This window comes from Zophobas morio, unplaced genomic scaffold (assembly GCF_036711695.1).
Source record: "Zophobas morio isolate AGI-343-1 ecotype UQ-CSIRO unplaced genomic scaffold, CSIRO_AGI_Zmor_V1 ptg000008l, whole genome shotgun sequence".
NCBI lineage: Eukaryota > Metazoa > Arthropoda > Insecta > Coleoptera > Tenebrionidae > Zophobas > Zophobas morio.
The window spans coordinates 13,519,215-13,536,277 of NW_026972113.1; the positions used below are offsets into that span (position 1 = coordinate 13,519,215).

At 32.5% G+C, this 17,063-nt stretch overlaps 1 protein-coding gene across 1 annotated transcript in view; it reads right to left on the reverse strand.

Annotated features, from left to right (window-relative positions):
* LOC135125431 (peroxidase) overlaps positions 1-16,143 on the reverse strand; it is a 45,315-nt gene extending 29,172 nt beyond the window's left edge. The window contains exon 1 of the mRNA XM_064051052.1: positions 15,869-16,143. Coding sequence (XP_063907122.1) covers positions 15,869-15,888 — 20 coding nt within the window. The 5' untranslated portion in view covers positions 15,889-16,143. The remainder of the gene's footprint in view (positions 1-15,868) is intronic.
* Positions 16,144-17,063: the final 920 nt, after the last annotated feature.

The window sequence follows — 17,063 nt, forward strand, 5'->3', positions numbered from 1 at the left end:
TTTGATTATGTCCATTGACATTATTTCGTCCAGTTTGGCCACCTCCATAAATATTAATTATCTAATAACGGCTACAACTTATCAAAAAACTATTACTACACCGTATATTTTAAGTAAATGTCTCTAAAATCGGCCGCCTTAAGTTCAATTACCTAGTTATTGTTCTCTATAAATAAATTTCGGTAATTGGCCACGCCCCCCCACCTGTTGCTCCACTGAGGTCGACCACTATTGTTTCCATTTGAATACAAATTTTTCATTGAAGAACGCGCCTTACTACGACAACAATTATTCAAATCGGCTCTACTTTAACATTTCAATTAGTCGAAAAGTTTGATTGGTCTTCGACGTGATGAATTACACCACTTAAACAAATTTAAAGCGTGACACTTAACCAAATCGGCTCGACAAAGCCGTTATCTAACCTGTCAAACGGTTAGTTATCGTTTCAAATTATCAGACCATACACTCAGTATGTGGAACAAATTTAAAACAAACACAGATTTGCGCCAATTATTATTAATATCGCGGTGAAAACGACACAATGCTGTTTTATGGTTACATAATAATCGGTAATTTGAACCCATAAAACTATATGTCGTCTTACGCAACTCGATTATTATTACTGTGATCGGAAAACAATTTAGAAATTGCCGTTTTTTGTGTTAAATTAATCGCGGAACGCTCAATTGGCTGTCCGGCAGACTATGAAGGACGCAAAAAAGGTAATTTATGGAGCGTGGCGATATCGAAATTAATTTGTTATTCGTACGTTTAAAAAGCCATTAAATCGGTATTGCATGTAAGGTATAATTCGCCCACGTGAAGATTTCTGGCCTGGTTTTGCAACTGCGACATTTTATGCGTCGGGTTTGCTGAAATGCGGTTGGAATTGCATCATTGGAGTGATTTTTGCGATAAAAGGGGATTCGGTACGCAGTTTTTGGTAATAAAAAGTGTGGAAATGGTAAATATTCGTGAAATCGCAAAATTTGCAAAGTTGGTAAATCAATTTAGGGTAATTAAGCGGCAATTTTGAAATTCTCGGTTTAAAAGTGGATTTTCTTTTTTAAAAAATAATGCACTAGGACTCAGTTATAATTATTTTCAAACAAACAAAGGACTCCATGTAAAAGTTTCATTTTTTTTTAAATGGAACATAAATTTTCACAAATTTTCCAAATGGTTAATATTTCAGTACAAAAAAAAAGAAGAATCAGAAAAGGAAGGACAGTCTTCAAAAAAAAAAAAAAGAAAAGAAAATTTGATAGGAATTTTTAATAATTCATAGATCCTTAGAAAATCCTGTATTCTTTGACAAACAGGACACATAAGGACATAGGAAAGAAGAAACGAAAGAAGGTAAGAAAGAAGAAGTATCAAAAGTGTGAAAAGTCAGCCTCTGAAAGAAATATAATTTTAGTAAATCTAGGAGTAAGGATCGAAAAAAGGAACACAGGATTGAGAAGAAATTATCAAAATCTAGATAACTTGAAAATTCTAAGAGTTTAAAATCGATTTTGGTTTTTTGAATATTAAATAAATTAGATTATTCTGCAGCTTCTAAAATTTCTAAAAGGTTTTTTAAAATAATTAACATACGGGAAACATTTTTGAAAAATATCTGGAAATTCTAGAAACTGTGAGATTAATTCTATAGTCTTAACTCAACTTCTACAGAAACCCAAATTTCCAAAAATTTTATAGATTTTTGCATTTATATAATTCGAGTAGAATTTGCCGAATGAGTAACCTGAGGAAATAAAAACAAATGAAAACACCTCGAACTTCTAGAACCTTCTTAAAATACATTAAATTCCACCAGTTTGCAAGGTTTGGGGACTATAAAATTCTGACTTTCCGGAAAAATCTAGACATTTTAGAATTTTTGAAAGATCTTAGATGCAGAAAACTCCATTGTTTGTGGATTATAGAGTTTTATGTAGAAGCGAACTTCATAACAATTTTAGGCATTGTAACTCTTTTAAGTACTTTGAAATTTCAAATTTTACCTTTCTAAAAAAATTTGCAAAGTTTAGAATCTGTGGAAGAATCTACATTTAGGCAATTCTATATACGTTGAGGATTGTAGAATTTTGTGTAAAAGCGAACTTCATAAATCGAAGCTTTAGGTTTAAAATCTATGGAAGATTCTAAATTTCAAAAATTCTATAGAACCTGAGCATTCTAGAATTTTCTGTAGAGATTAACCTCATAATCATTGAAATTGGCTAAAATTTCCAAAAATGTTTGTGATGATTCGAATTTTAGACGCTTTAGGAAGGTTTCATTAAAAAAAAGTCTAAAAAAAATAAGAACATTTACAACTTCTAAAGCTTTCTTAAAATACAGTTAATTGTAACTGTCTTAAGTACTTTGGAATTTCAAGTTCTACATTTCCAAAAAAATCTAGAAAGTCTGGAATCTGTGGAAGAAGCTAGATTTCGACAATTCTATAATACAGGTTGAAGATTCTAGAGTTTTCTGTAAAAGCGAACTTCATAACGCGTCGAAATCCACTAATCAAAAATTTTAGACATTCTTCGAATATTAAACGCTTTGAGGAGATTTAACACAGTGAGGAAATTGTATGAATTAAAAAAAAAATTAGAACATCTAGAACTTCTAGGGTGTTAAAATACACTGAATGCCTGTTCTAAATGTTTAAAATCTAGAGGGTCTAAAATCTGTGGAATATATTCTAAATTCAAAAAATTCTGTACAACCTGAGGGATAGAAATTGGTTGAAGTATCCAAAAATGTTTGTGATCATTCGAATTTTAGATGCTTTGAGAAGGTTTCATTCTAGAAAAAAAAATCTAGAAAGTCTAGAATCTGTGGAAGACTCTAGGTTTCGACAATTCTGTATAGATTTAGGGTTTTCAGAATTTGTACTTGTAAAAAATGTAACTGTTTTAAGTGGATTAGGGATTGCAGAATTTTATTTTCCCACAAAAAAATCTATGGAAGATTCTTAATTTCAAAAATTCTGTAGAACCTGAGGAATCGAAATAGGTTGAAATTTCCAAAAATGTAACTGTTTTAAGTGCTTAGGGATTGTCGAATTTTATTTTCCCAGAGAGAAATCTAGAGGGTCTAAAATCTATGGAAAATTCTAAATTTCAAAAATTGTGTAGAACCTGAGGAATCGAAATTGGCTGAAATTTCCAAAAATGTAACTATTTGAAATGCTTAGGGATTGTCGAATTTTATTTTCCTAGAGAGAAATCTAGAGGGTGTAAAATATATGGAAGATTCTAAATTTCAAAAATTCTTTAGAACTTTGAGGAATCGAAATTGGCTGAAATTTCCAAAAATGTAACTGTTTTAAGTGCTTAGGGATTGCAGAATTTTATTTTCCCAGGAAAAATCTAGAAGGTGTAGAATCTATGAAAGATTCTAATTTCAAAAGTTCTGTACAACCTGAGGAATTGAAATTGGCTGAAATTTCCCAAAAATGTAACTGTTTTAAGTGTTTAGGGATTGCAGAATTTTATTTTCCCAGGAAAAATCAAGAGGGTGTAAAATCTATGAAAGATTCTAATTTCAAAAATTCTGTACAACCTGAGGAATTGAAATTGGCTGAAATTTCCCAAAATATAACTGTTTTAAGTGCTTAGGGATTGTCGAATTTTATTTTCCCAGAGAGAAATCTAGAGGGTCTAAAATCTATGGAAAATTCTAAATTTCAAAAATTCAAAATTTAGAACTTGAGGAATCGAAATTGGCTGAAATTTCCAAAAATGTACTGTTTTAAGTGCTTAGGGATTGCAGAAATTTATTTTCCCCGTAAAAATCTAACAATTCTAAAATATCTTGACCATTCTAAATTTCAAAAAATTCATAGAATCTGAAGACACAAGTGTTTTCTGCAGAAATGAACTTCATAAATCTTGTACATAGACTGAACTTCCCAAAAATTTTTCACATTCTTCGAATTTTACTCAATGATGAACTTTGAGAACTTAAAAAATGAGAACATCTAGAACTCCTAGAGGATTTCATAAATTTATTTTTCCGGCAAAATTCTAGAGATTCTAGAATATGTGGGAGAACCGAGATTTCGAAAATTCTGTAAAGTCTGAGGATTCTAGAGGTTTTTGTAGAAGCAAACTTCATAAATCTTCCAAATGGACTTAAATGTCCAAAAATATTTATGATTCTTCGAATTTTGGATGCTTTTGAGGAGATTTTACTCAAGTTTTCTTAAAATGCTTCAATCATAACTGTTTAAGTGCTTAAGAATTTCACCGTTTTCTGTGTTCGGAAAAATTCTAGATATTCTAGAATCTACGGGAGAATCGAAATTTCGAAAATTCTAGAGTGTTGTATGGAAGCGACTTCATTAGGCTTTATAATAGACTTAAATTTCCAAAAATATTTGTGATTCTTCGAATTTTATATGCTTTGAGAGGATTTTACTCAACTGGAAATTTCTTGAACTTCAGAAAAAAAAATGAGAACATCTAGAGATTCTTAGAGATTTTCTAAAATACATAATGGTAACTGTGGACGATTCTAGATTTCAAAAATTCCATCGAGTTTATGGGTTCTAGAGTTTTGTAGATGGACTGAAAGTCTTAAAAAATGTTGACATTCTTCGAATTCTAGGTGTTTTGAGGAAATTTTACTCAATAAGTAACTCTGAAATTCAGAACATCTATAACTTCTAGAGTCTTCTGAAACTCCACCAAATTGCAACTGTTTTAAGTACTCTAGTATTTGAAAATTTTTCTGGAAAAAATCTACATAGATTCTAGCTTTAAAAAAATTATTTCGAATTTTGAATTTAGGAAACCTGTCTCGAACCAGAAATCAGCAAGGCCAGCACCGCGTGTCCATTTTGAGCCAATTGCAACACGCGGTATGATTAAACTCGAGATTAAAATTATGTAAACACCAAATCACCATGTAATTTAAATCATCAATAAACATTAATATTTTGCAAGTTGCAAAAAATACTTAACATAATCACTACACAACTCCGACTTTCACCACAATGATGCTATTATTGTGCTAATGAAATAATTAAGAAACCTCTAAGTGTCCATTTTTCATCTCAAATATTTACATTGACAATTCTCGAGCCGACTCATCCGACTCCGATTACCAAACGCAAATTTATCGCCTTGTTTTTGGAACCGCTGATCTTGACTTTAACGTTTTTGTGCGGAATGCGATTTTTTGCTCGTCTTAAAGATCACCTTTCAAATTCCTGCACGTATTAATTTATTACTTGAATTAGTTTAGAGCATTTTGCGAACTGAATCCATTGTTCGGTGGTACCGTCTTATTAGCATATTATGAAAGGAAAAGTCGCCTTGTTGCAAGCAAACTCGCTGTTGCTTCATTTCTCATAGAGCTTCTTTCTCTTCACAATTCGCAGATTTATTGGTAATTGTTATGACGTAACCATGTGGGTACTTCCGTACGAGTTTTGCCAGAAGTGACCCATTTCCTCAAATTACCCTCTATAGATTAGTTGGAGTGCGAAAAGTACCCGCACGTGTCACTTGGTCGCTTCTTTGTTCCAGTACTGCTCGCACCGTTGTTCCATATTCGCACCGAATGGAATTTTACTTCGAACAACAAGTTCATACGTCACTTGGAGTCGAGCGTGCACGTGGAAATCCGTCTTGGTGTCATTTTTGTTTCAGTACCTTTGTTAGAAATTCGCACCAAGTGGAATTTTTCGCTCGAAAAACTAGTGCCTACGTTACTCGGAACTGAAAGTGCACGCGGAAGCACGTCTTGGTCGCTTCTTTGTCTCAGTACTGGTAGTACCTTTTAAGAATTTACCCGTATTAGTGCTCTTACATGGTGGCATTTCTTTATTTGTGTTCAGATGCATAATCTACGTTCTCTTTTACTAACAGCACTACATAAATCAGTCCTGTTACATTTATGCCTCCTTAACAATTAATAAACGTCCGTCCTTGATTTCTCATTAGGAAAAGGTGTGTTTTTAATAGCGGCTACGTTTTTACAGTTACCAGAGGCGTGCCAAGGTCGGGTCGTACGACTTCGACTTCGACCGGAAACGCTACGGTAGTACCAGACATGGGTACCTACGTGCGAATTTTTAGCTTAGTAATAGGTACTCGACTTATCGCTTTATCTCGTCGAGCTCACTGACATATTTAGGTAACTGTACCGTGTTTGTTTATGCTTGGCTAAGTACCATGCAGTACCAAGGATATAAATATCTGTCTAGATGAAATGGAAACCGAACGAGTTTTTTCGGAGCCGTGTGGGCGTTCGCTTTGTGTTGTCGATGCATCGGGTTAATGAGGTCCATTAGAAAGCGGGGTTTATCTTTTGAGGAACTTTGTTGAAAGATCGGAACAGATCGCAGCGAGATAATTAGTACCTGTTGTCGCAAATTACTTCGGTGCCGAGTTTTATGGTTCTTTTATCTAGAAGGGATCAGTTTTATGGGATCGTTGCTCCTGTAGAACAATGGTACTAATAGTAGTACCGACGTAGTTTTTGTGGTACCACCACTGCTTTTCGCGCTCGGTTAACCGCTTGTCACTACAACAACAAAAAACGAAGATGTTCCAATCTTGACCAGTAGTACCGTGGTCATTTCCACTTTTTTCGATTTTCGGGTCACTTGACCCACAATTACGCCTGAACGCCAGTAATTATCCCACATTGCCCCGGGTATCACTACTTACCACAACAAAATTACTTAACAGCTAACGGTAACTCCAACCGTGCGTCACCCGATCTCCTCCATTAAAATTATATAATATTTACATTTTTTATAAAGGCCACCGTTAGCCGGCCATCGAACACCTCCGCGTGAAAGTACTTCTCGTTCATTACAATAAAAATGTGAAAGCAATCAACTGCTCGCTCTCGTCTCCGACGGACGCGGCGTCCCGCAAGGCGCAACTCTGAGGCCGATGTTTTTCGCGCCGGGTCCGCGGCGCCCAGGTCAAAGAAACACGGCGGCGGAGATGAGGCGCGCGGTGAAAGTCTTCCTTTCGCTGCTCTATCGGTCAACGGCGGCTAATCTCTCATAAATATTTATTGCGGCGTGGAATGGTCACCACCAGCATGGGTGGAATGGCGGTCGAAGGTTGGGTGATGGAAAAGGAAAATCGTGGATGGATGGTCGGTGTCGGGGAAATGTCAGATGTTTCACTTTCGCATTTTTGTAAAAATGGGCGCTGGGTCATTGGAGGCGGAGGTGGATGGTGGGAATGAGTGCGGTTTGGAGGTGTGATTGTGGGTTTGTGGGTCTGTGGTGATGTATGTGTGGTAGGACCACAGTGACCAGATTCTGGTTATGGTTTGCAAAAATTTGGACACTAGATCTATGGTGTCCATTTTTTAACTAAAAATTTTTCACCGAGGTTGTTTAAACGAGTATTATTTTTCCAAGATAATAATTTTTCATTCTCCCTAAATGGATTATCAAGAACTTCGAGGTCCGATTGTCTTTCAAATTCTAGAACTTTAGAAAATCAAGAATTTCCTAACTTCTCGATCTTTCTTAGGGTCCACTGAAAAAACAGATCTAGATATTCTAGAAACTACACGAGAATCTAAATTTCAAAAGATATATGGATTCGGAGGAGTTGAGGGATTGTCATAAAAAAACAGAAGGTTTCTAGATCTGGAAATTGCAACATTTTAAAATCTAGAGTTTCTAGAATTATTATTTGAAATGTAACCTTTGCCGCAAAAAAATTGTTGGTTGAAAAGAGATTCAACAGATTTTCGTATTTTGAAGATCTTGAAGAGTAGATGATTTTTCAGCTTCTAGAACTTCACTGAAATTAAGATTTTCTTTATCCCTTGATCTTTCTTAGGGTCCGCTGAGAAAAAAGTTCTATATATTTTAGAAGCTACAAGAGAATTTAAATTTTAAAATGTACACAGAATTTTTAAGAAAATATTTACTTAAAATATAAGCTGTACTGTAAAAATTTTGTCGGTTGGGCAAAGATTCAGATATTTTGAAGATCTTGAAAAGTAGATTATTTTTCAACTTCTAGAACTACAATGAAATTAAGAATTTCTTGACCTTTTAATACTTTTTGGACTTCACTGGGAGAAACGTTGTAGATATTCTATAAATCACAAGAGAAAAATAAAAGATTCTGAAGATTTAAGAGTTTGTCAAAGTGCAGAGAGCTTCTAGATGATCTAGAAATTTAACAATTTTGAAATATAGATTGTATAGCATTTAACAAAATATTTACTTAAAATTGTGCAAAAATCTCGTTGAACACAGAGAGATTCTATGGAGTTCTAGAACTTCAAAAAGTTAAGAATTTTTTAACCTCTAAATCTTTCGTTGAGTTCACTAAAATCAACTTTCTAGATATTCTAGGAACTACAAGAGAAGAAAAAAGGATTTCAATATATATACAGATTTTGAAGATTGAAGATATTGTTGTAGTTAGAAAAAACACCCAGATAGATTTAAGATGATCTGGAAATTTTAAGAATCTAGAACCTAGATTGTATTATATAGAATTGTTAAGAGACTATTTACTTAAAGTATGATCTTTTGTGTAAAAAATTCTTTGATTGAGCTTGGTTTTTTGAATTTCTTAAAGATAAGATTATTTTTTGCTTCTTGAACTTCAGTGAAATTAAAAATTTTTAAGCCGCTAAAACTTTTTCGGAATTCATTAAAAAAATGTTCCAGATATTTTAGAAACTACAAGACAAGAAGAAAAGTTTTCAAAGTGTACACAGATTGTGGAGATTCAAGAATTTGTCATAGAAAAAAAGCCCAGACAGCTTCTAGATGGTCTGCAAATTTCAAGATTTTAAAATATAGATTGTGTAGAATACATAGATTGTATAAAATTGTAAAAACAATATTTACTTAAAATTTGAACTTTAGTGTAAAAATTTCGTTCATTGAGCAGAGAGAGATTCGAGGAAGTTTGGTATTTTGAAATTCTCAAAGATGAGACTTTTTTCGGCTTCTAGAACTTCTGTGAAATTAAGAATTTTTTAACATCTAAATCTTTCTTGAAGTTCACTAAACAAAAATCTAGATATTCTAGAAACTACAAGACAAGAAGAAAAGATTCCAAAGTGTACACAGATTCCGGAGATTCAAGAATTTGTCATAGAAAGGAAGCCCAGAAAGCTTCTAGATGATCTGGAAACTTCAAGATTTTAAAATATAGCTTGTATAGAATACATAGATTGTATAAAATTGTTAAGAAAATATTTACTTAAAATTTGAACTTTAGTGTAAAAATTTCGTTCATTGAGCAGAGAGAGATTCTAAGAAGTTTGGTATTTTGAAATTCTCAAAGATGAGACTTTTTCGGTTTCTAGAACTTCTGTGAAATTAAGAATTTTTTAACATCTAAATCTTTCTTGGAGTTCACTGAACAAAAATCTAGATATTCTAGAAACTACAAGACAAGAAAAAAAGATTTCAAAGTGTACACAGGTTCCGGAGATTTAAGAATTTGTCATAGAAAAGAAGCCCAAAAAGCTTCTAGATGATCTGTAAACTTTAAGCTTTTAAAATATAGCTTGTATAGAATACATAGACTATATAAAATTGCTGAGAAAATATTTACTTCAAATTTGAACTTTAGTGTAAAAATTTCGTTCATTGAGCAGAGAGAGATTCTAGGAAATTTGGTATTTTGAAATTCTCACAGATGAGACTTTTTTCGGCTTCTATAACTTCTGTGAAATTAAGAATTTTTTAACATCTAAATCTATTTTGAAGTTTACTGAACAAAAATCTAGATATTCTAGAAACTACAAGACAAGAAGAAAAGATTTCAAAGTGTACACAGATTCCGGAGATTCAAGAATTTGTCATAGAAAAGAAGCCCAGAAAGCTTCTAGATGATCTGGAAACTTCAAGATTTTACAATATAGCTTGTATAGAATACATAGATTGTATAAAATTGTTAAGAAAATATTTACTTAAAATTTGAACTTTAGTGTAAAAATTTCGTTCATTGAGCAGAGAGAGATTCTAAGAAGTTTGGTATTTTGAAATTCTCAAAGATGAGACTTTTTTCGGTTTCTAGAACTTCTGTGAAATTAAGAGTTTTTTAACATCTAAATCTTTCTTGGAGTTCACTGAACAAAAATCTAGATATTCTAGAAACTATAAGACAAGAAAAAAAGATTTCAAAGTGTACACAGATTCCGGAGATTCAAGAATTTGTCATAGAAAAGAAGCCCAGAAAGCTTCTAGATAATCTGGAAACTTCAAGATTTTAAAATATAGCTTGTATTATAGAATACATAGATTGTATAAAATTGTTGAGAAAATATTTACTTAAAATTTGAAATTTAGTGTAAAAATTTTGTTGAGCAGAGAGATTCTAGGAAGTTTGGTATTTTGAAATTCTCAAAGATGAGAATTTTTCGGCTTCTAGAACTTCTGTGAAGTTAAGAATTTCTTAACATCTAAATCTTTCTTGGAGTCCGCTGAAAAAAAATATCTAGATATTTTTGAAAGTACAAAAGAGGAAGAGAAGATTCTAAATTCTTGTATACAGATTCTGAAGATTGAAGAGTTCATCACATAGGAGAAGCCTAAAAAGCTCCTAGATGATCTGGAAATTTCGAGATTTTAAAATCTAAATTGTACAGAATAGTTAGTTTTTAGTGTAAAAATTTCGTCGACTGAGCAAAGAGAGATTTTATGGAGTTTGGTATTTTGAAATTCTCAAAAATGAGAATTTTTGAACATCAAATCTATATCTTCTAAAAGAAAAAACGTCTCTAGATATTCTAGAAATTACAAGAGAAGGAGAAGATCTCAAAATGTATAGATATAGATTATGAAGATTTAAAAGTTTGTCATAGAAAATAGCTTCAAAATCTTCTAGATAATCTGGAAATTTTAGGATTTTATAATGTAGATTGTACAGATTTGTTAAGACAATATTATTGGTTGGGCAGATTCTATGGTGTTTGGTATTTTAAATTCTTGAAGATGAGATTATTTTTCAGCTCCTAGAACTTGAGTGAATCTAAGAATTTTTTAACCTCTCATTCTTTTTTGGTTTCCACTGAGAAAAAAATTCTAATTTTCTAGAGATTCTAGAAACTACAAGATAATTTAAATTTCAAGAAGATTCTAAATTTTTATCGGGTTTAATTGTAAGTGTTTTGGAATTTAAAAAATTTTGATTAACGTAAATATGTATATATTTTGGAAAGTATTTATAGATTCTAGAAGATGAGATATTTTTAATTTAAAAAATTCTATAGAATTTATAGAAGATTCTAGAGACTATTACAGAAACAAACATCATAAGGGTTGTAAATAATCTGGAATTTCAAAAAGTCTAAGTTATCAAAAATCTAGAAACTTTAAAATGGGTGAGAGATTCTGGGAGAAAAAAAATCTGGATAAACGTTCTTTGATCGAAAATTTCAAAAATTTTGGAGCTTCCGAAATTCAGGAAATTTCAAAGAAAAGGTAACAAAAACGACACCTTGTGGAAGTCCTGAAGTTTTAAATATCCATAGAAGCATCAGATTTAAATTATCTTTATGACCTGACTCAAATTTTTCACCAAGATCACCAACAAGACTTTTACTTCCAAGACGATAATAATTCATCTTTCTCCATAGACGCCACGATCATTGTTAATTTATTACTCGAAAATAGAACGCAATATTTCCACTCCATTTTGAGCTAATCAATGATCACATTTCACCGACTACGCCGTCCATCTTTCCTTCCATCTTCCATTTTCCCCTCAATTGTGTACCTGTCAACCTTTCTTTCACTTTTACCATCGATCTCAATCCCGTATCCAATTTCACATAAGCTCACGATTAAATCTCTTCTCCCAAAATAAATAAACAAGCCTCCACTTTGATGTATATCTCCGAATTTTTCTCATTCCTCCGATCGCTTCCAGCAAATTAAGATCTCTCCATGTCCGATTGAGCAATTACATAACCCAGTTCCACTATATACAATTCCATGCGTGTATTCGTAATTGGTGCTTTAATTACCGTTTCATGTAAATCGGTTGCCAAACCATTGGTCATTTCTCCATTTTGTCTAAACCAATTAGGAGTGAAAGAATTAAGATCAAGATCTTACCCTTGCCTCGACATTGACTGGACTAATTACGAACAATCACGCTTTGCCTTTTGCTTGATCATCGAGTCGGCTGACACTTCTTTGGCTTTTTTCACGCTCTAAATGCAGAAGTTTGCGCCGGCTGATCAAGAATAATTTCCTGAGAAAACGAGTCGTAAATTTTCGTGTCGCATCTTCGAATTGTACTCTTTCACTATTTTTTTTTCGTTATTCGGTGTGAAGCGAAAGTCGCGTAGTTTGTTGTTTTGATCTAGTGACATTTGGTGGAGTAATTACGTTAGGTTTACGCAAAAATGGGTGCTGGACGGTGACGTAACGGCTACTGGTTATTTGGGAGGCAAACGCCAATGGTTAAGGTCACTAGATTGGGTTTTCTGGTTCCTTATATAATGATTTTTTTTTATATAAACATCGTGGTTTTTAAATGCCTTGTTGTTTGATACGGTAATTTGAGTATTATGAAAGTCTAATTAATTAATTCTATTAAAATTGTAATTAATGTGAAAGACAATTACTGTGATTAAGTCGTTACGAATATTACATGGTTTACTAAAAATTGTTAATAATATGTTTTGTCGGGGAAAAATTTATGTTATAATGAATTTCAATTTATATCGTTATGCTAACTGTAGCAGAATTAACTGTTTATGAGATAATTGTACTAATATTTACCGTTAACGAAGAGAATGGCTCTATGTTACATTTATTTATTTCTCTGGTAAAAATATTTTTCTTTCCTACTTCCCTTCACTCAATTAAAAAAAAAACGTGTTCAGACTAGAATAACTAGAATTTGGAATGCCAGATTTACGGGTTCCAGAGTTGCTTAAAATTTTCGAAATTTAGCAAACCGGTAAATTGTGTTTCGATCTTTCTGGTGGTTCACTGACTTTTAATTAATTATTTCAAATCTTACTTTTATTTCCGAAAAATAATCTTGTAAAACCTAGCCAGAAAATTCTATTTTAGTTTCTTGAAAATTGTAAAAACTAAATCATTCTCTAGCTTCTAAAATTTCTAAGAATGAGAATTTTTAAAATGCCCGTTTCTAAATTTTTCTTATAATTAAAAAAAATGAATAACGAAAATATTTCTCCAAAACGCAGGAAATTCTGAATTTCACATAACTTCTAGACAGACTCAAATTTCCAAAAAAGAATCTAGAGTCATAGAATCTATAGAAAATCATAGATACTACGGATTTTGAATATTCTAGAGTTTGCCATAGAAGACAACTTCATTAAACTTCCAGAGAGATCGAAAATTTCAAAAATATCTAGAAATTCAAAGGTGAATTAAAAAAAAAATGAAAACATCTATAATTTCTTGAGCCTTTTTAAGTCCACTAAATTGCAACTGTTTTGTGTACTTTGATTTTTCAAAATTTTATCCTTCGGGAAAAATTCTGGACAAATCTATGGAATTTCCTAGATTTAAAAAGCACTGTAGATATTGAGGATTCTAGAGTTTGCCAAAGAAGAAAATTTCATTAAACGTTCAGAAATCTATTTCCAAAAACGTTTGGAATTTGACATATTTCGAGTCGATTTTACTGAATGGGGATCTTCTATAATCTATATCTTCCAGAGTCGTTTTAAAGTCTACGAAACTGCAATTGTTTTATGAACTTTGATATTTCAAAATTTTGTTCCTCGAGAAAAAATCAGGAGATTCTAGAAGCTGTGATACATTCTAGATTCCAAAATACTACAGATTTTGTTATATATTTTAAAGTTTCATTTTCCCGAGAAAAAAACAAGAAATTCCAGAAGCTATAGAAGATCCTAGATTTAAAAAACACCATAGATTCTAAGAATTCTAGAGTTTGCTATAGAAAAGATCTTCGTGAATCTTCTAGACACAATTAAATTTCCTAAAGGTTTTAGCGATATCGTTTGTAAAAAATCTAAACATTCTAGAATCTATGGAGATTAAAGAGCTTCATGAAGTTTCTAGATAGCGTGAAATTACTCAAATATTTTAAACATTCTTCTAAAAAGCCAAAATAAAAATGAAACATCTATAATTTCTAGAAACGTCTGAAAGTCCACACAATGGCAACTGTTTTATGTACTTCAAAATAGGTATTTCAAAATATAATATTCCCAAAAAAATAAGAGACTCCAGAATTTGTAGAAGATTCTAGATTAAAAAAACGCCATAGATTTTAAGGATTCTGGGTTTGCTATTATAGAAAATATCTTCATGAAGCTTCTAGGTACAATTGAATTTCTTTTCGGAAAAAAATCCAAAGATTCTAGAATCTATGGAGATTTGGAGCTAAAATACTATAGATTTTGATTATTCTTCCTAAACTTCTTAAAAACTTGGACATTTTTCTAAAACTTCAAAAAAAGGTGTAAATTGTAACTGTTTTGTTTACTTTGATATTTAAAAATTTCATCTTCCTGGAAGCAAATAAGAGATTTTAGAATCTATGGAAAATTGTGGATTTAAAAAACTCCATAGATTTTGAGGATTTGGCGTTTATAATAGAGCAGACCTTGATAAAATTTCTAGATAGAATTAAATTTCCCAGATATGTAGTTTATAGATATCTTTTCGTAAACAAAAAAATCTAAAGATTCTAGAATCTATGGAGAATTTGGAGCTAAAAAGCTATAGATTTTCATTATTCTAGGGTTTGCTACTGAAAAAAACTTCCTGAAGTTTCTAAATAGAATGATTTTTCCTAAACATTTGGGCATTTTTCTAAAACTTCAAAAAAAGTGTAAATTGTACTATGTATTTTATGTACTTTGATATTTCAAAATTTCATCTTCCCGGAAGAAAACAAGAGATTTTAGAATCTTTGGAAAATTGTAGATTTAAAAAAAAACACCATAGATTTTGAGGATTCTGGGCTTTCCTATGGAAAAGGCCTTCATAAAGTTTCCAGATAGAATGAAATTTTCCAAATATTTTAGACATTCTTTTAAAGAAAAGTGGAACAGCTATGATTTCTAGAACCTTCTTAAAGTCCACTAAATTGCAACTGTTTTAAGTACTTCCAGAAGATTCTGGATTTAAAGAACCTTTAAGAAATCTTGAGTTTTCTCTCGAACAAATTTTCATAAAGCTTCTAGATAGAATTAAATTGTCCAAATATTTTTGAGATAATTTTTCGTGAAAAAATCTAAAGATTCTGGAATCTATGAAGATTTTAGATCTATGAGAATTCTAAAGTTTGCTATAAAAAGAAGATCATGAAGTTTCTATATAATATTTTAGATATTCTTCTTTCTATTTAGGCATGCCTCAAAATCGATTGAGAATTAGCTCTAGATTTTCGAAGAATATTTAATTTGATTTAATTTTTTACCACACTGTAATGCCTTCAGAAATTTGAATTATTTAGTATATTTTAACATGTTTAACAGCTATTCAAACACAATTGGTTGGAAAATTGTAGAAAATTCTATAAAAACTCTTTACCCACTTTCTAAACAATTCTACAAAATGCATAACACGTAAAATTTAAAATTTTTAGAAATCGGAGTGATACTAGAAATATTAAATCTTCCACAAACCCTGATAATTTTAAAAGTCGTAGAAGGTGTTTTCCTTGAAAAATAATTCTAAAATTGCATATGGTAAAATTTACTTAAATACACATTTAAAATTGCACAAATGCGGTGCTGCAACCTCCGAATTACCATATTTGATTTTATCTAAATATTATGAAGTGTCCTAGAAGTTCTCACTGTCTCAGATAGACCATCTCAAAAGTTGCACAATTTTAGCTCTAATTCTAACAAAATTTGGCTAGAAAATTTAGCTTCCAACGCGACCTACCTCTTGCAGTAATTCCCCATTGCAGTCCTATGGCACACTTGAACAAACAATCCTCGGCAGCACTGCACTGCACTCCACCCGCACTACGGTACTTCTTTCGCGCAGACCAAGTCCAACAAGTCTAGCCTCGGATGTGGGTTAGTACGGTCGGTCAGTCGCATGCACTGTCACTTGCTCCACTAGAGTAGGTACCATGACTTCGCGAAGAGAGAGAAACACCCCTCCATGGCATACCTACCATGGCATGGTATGGGTCGGTCAGGGCCTGCCGAAATGTGGAGACGGCTTGCGAAATTGGGCTAATTAGGCGACGCAATGGGATTCGGCGGTACCGAGAATGAAAGTGAAGAGTGAAGAAATTGGCGAGGGGTGGATGGGGAAATGGAACTGACGTCAAGAGGCTGGCGATGATGGTGCTGGGAAAGGGAACGAGGTGCGGGCGGGAAATGATGGTTAATAGAAGTTGGCGAATAGTTGTCCTAAATATTCCTGAAAATATTCAAATATAGCTCTAGTTGACAGGAAATCTGTGCTATCGTGTAGAGATTTTTCATAGATTACGAATTTAATGTCACTCTTGACATAACCCTTCAAATAACAGAGAAAACGAGAAAATATTTTTCAAGATTTAAATTAAATTCTTAAAAAAACCTAGGGATCCTAATATTATTTAAATTTTTTTCAAAAAGAACACAGCCAAAACTTTCAAGATTCTTCTAATTTTTAAACAAACAATTATTATGGACCAAAACACTGAGGCACCTCGATTTCTGTCGCCCTAGATGCTTAAGCAACTAAGCAAAAAACACTCAGGCCTTCCGAGATTTTTAAGCAACTGAGCAAAAGATACTCGGGGTTACCGAGATTCTTTTGCAACTAAGCAAAAGACGCTCAGGGTTTTCGAGATTCTTATGCGACTAAGCAAAAGACGCAGAGAGGACTGCTGAGATTATTATGCAACTAAGCAAAAGACACTCAAGGGGCTTCCAAGAGTCTTATACCGAAATTTTTAAGCAATTAAACAAAAGACACTAGTGGCTACTGAGATTCTTATGAAACTAAGCAAACGACATTCAGGCTTCTCGAGATTCTTGTGCAACTAAGCAAAAGACACTCAGAGGGCTCCCGAGATTCTTATGCAACTAAGCAAAAGACACTAGAAGGCTCCCGAGATTCTTATGCAGCTAAGAAAAAT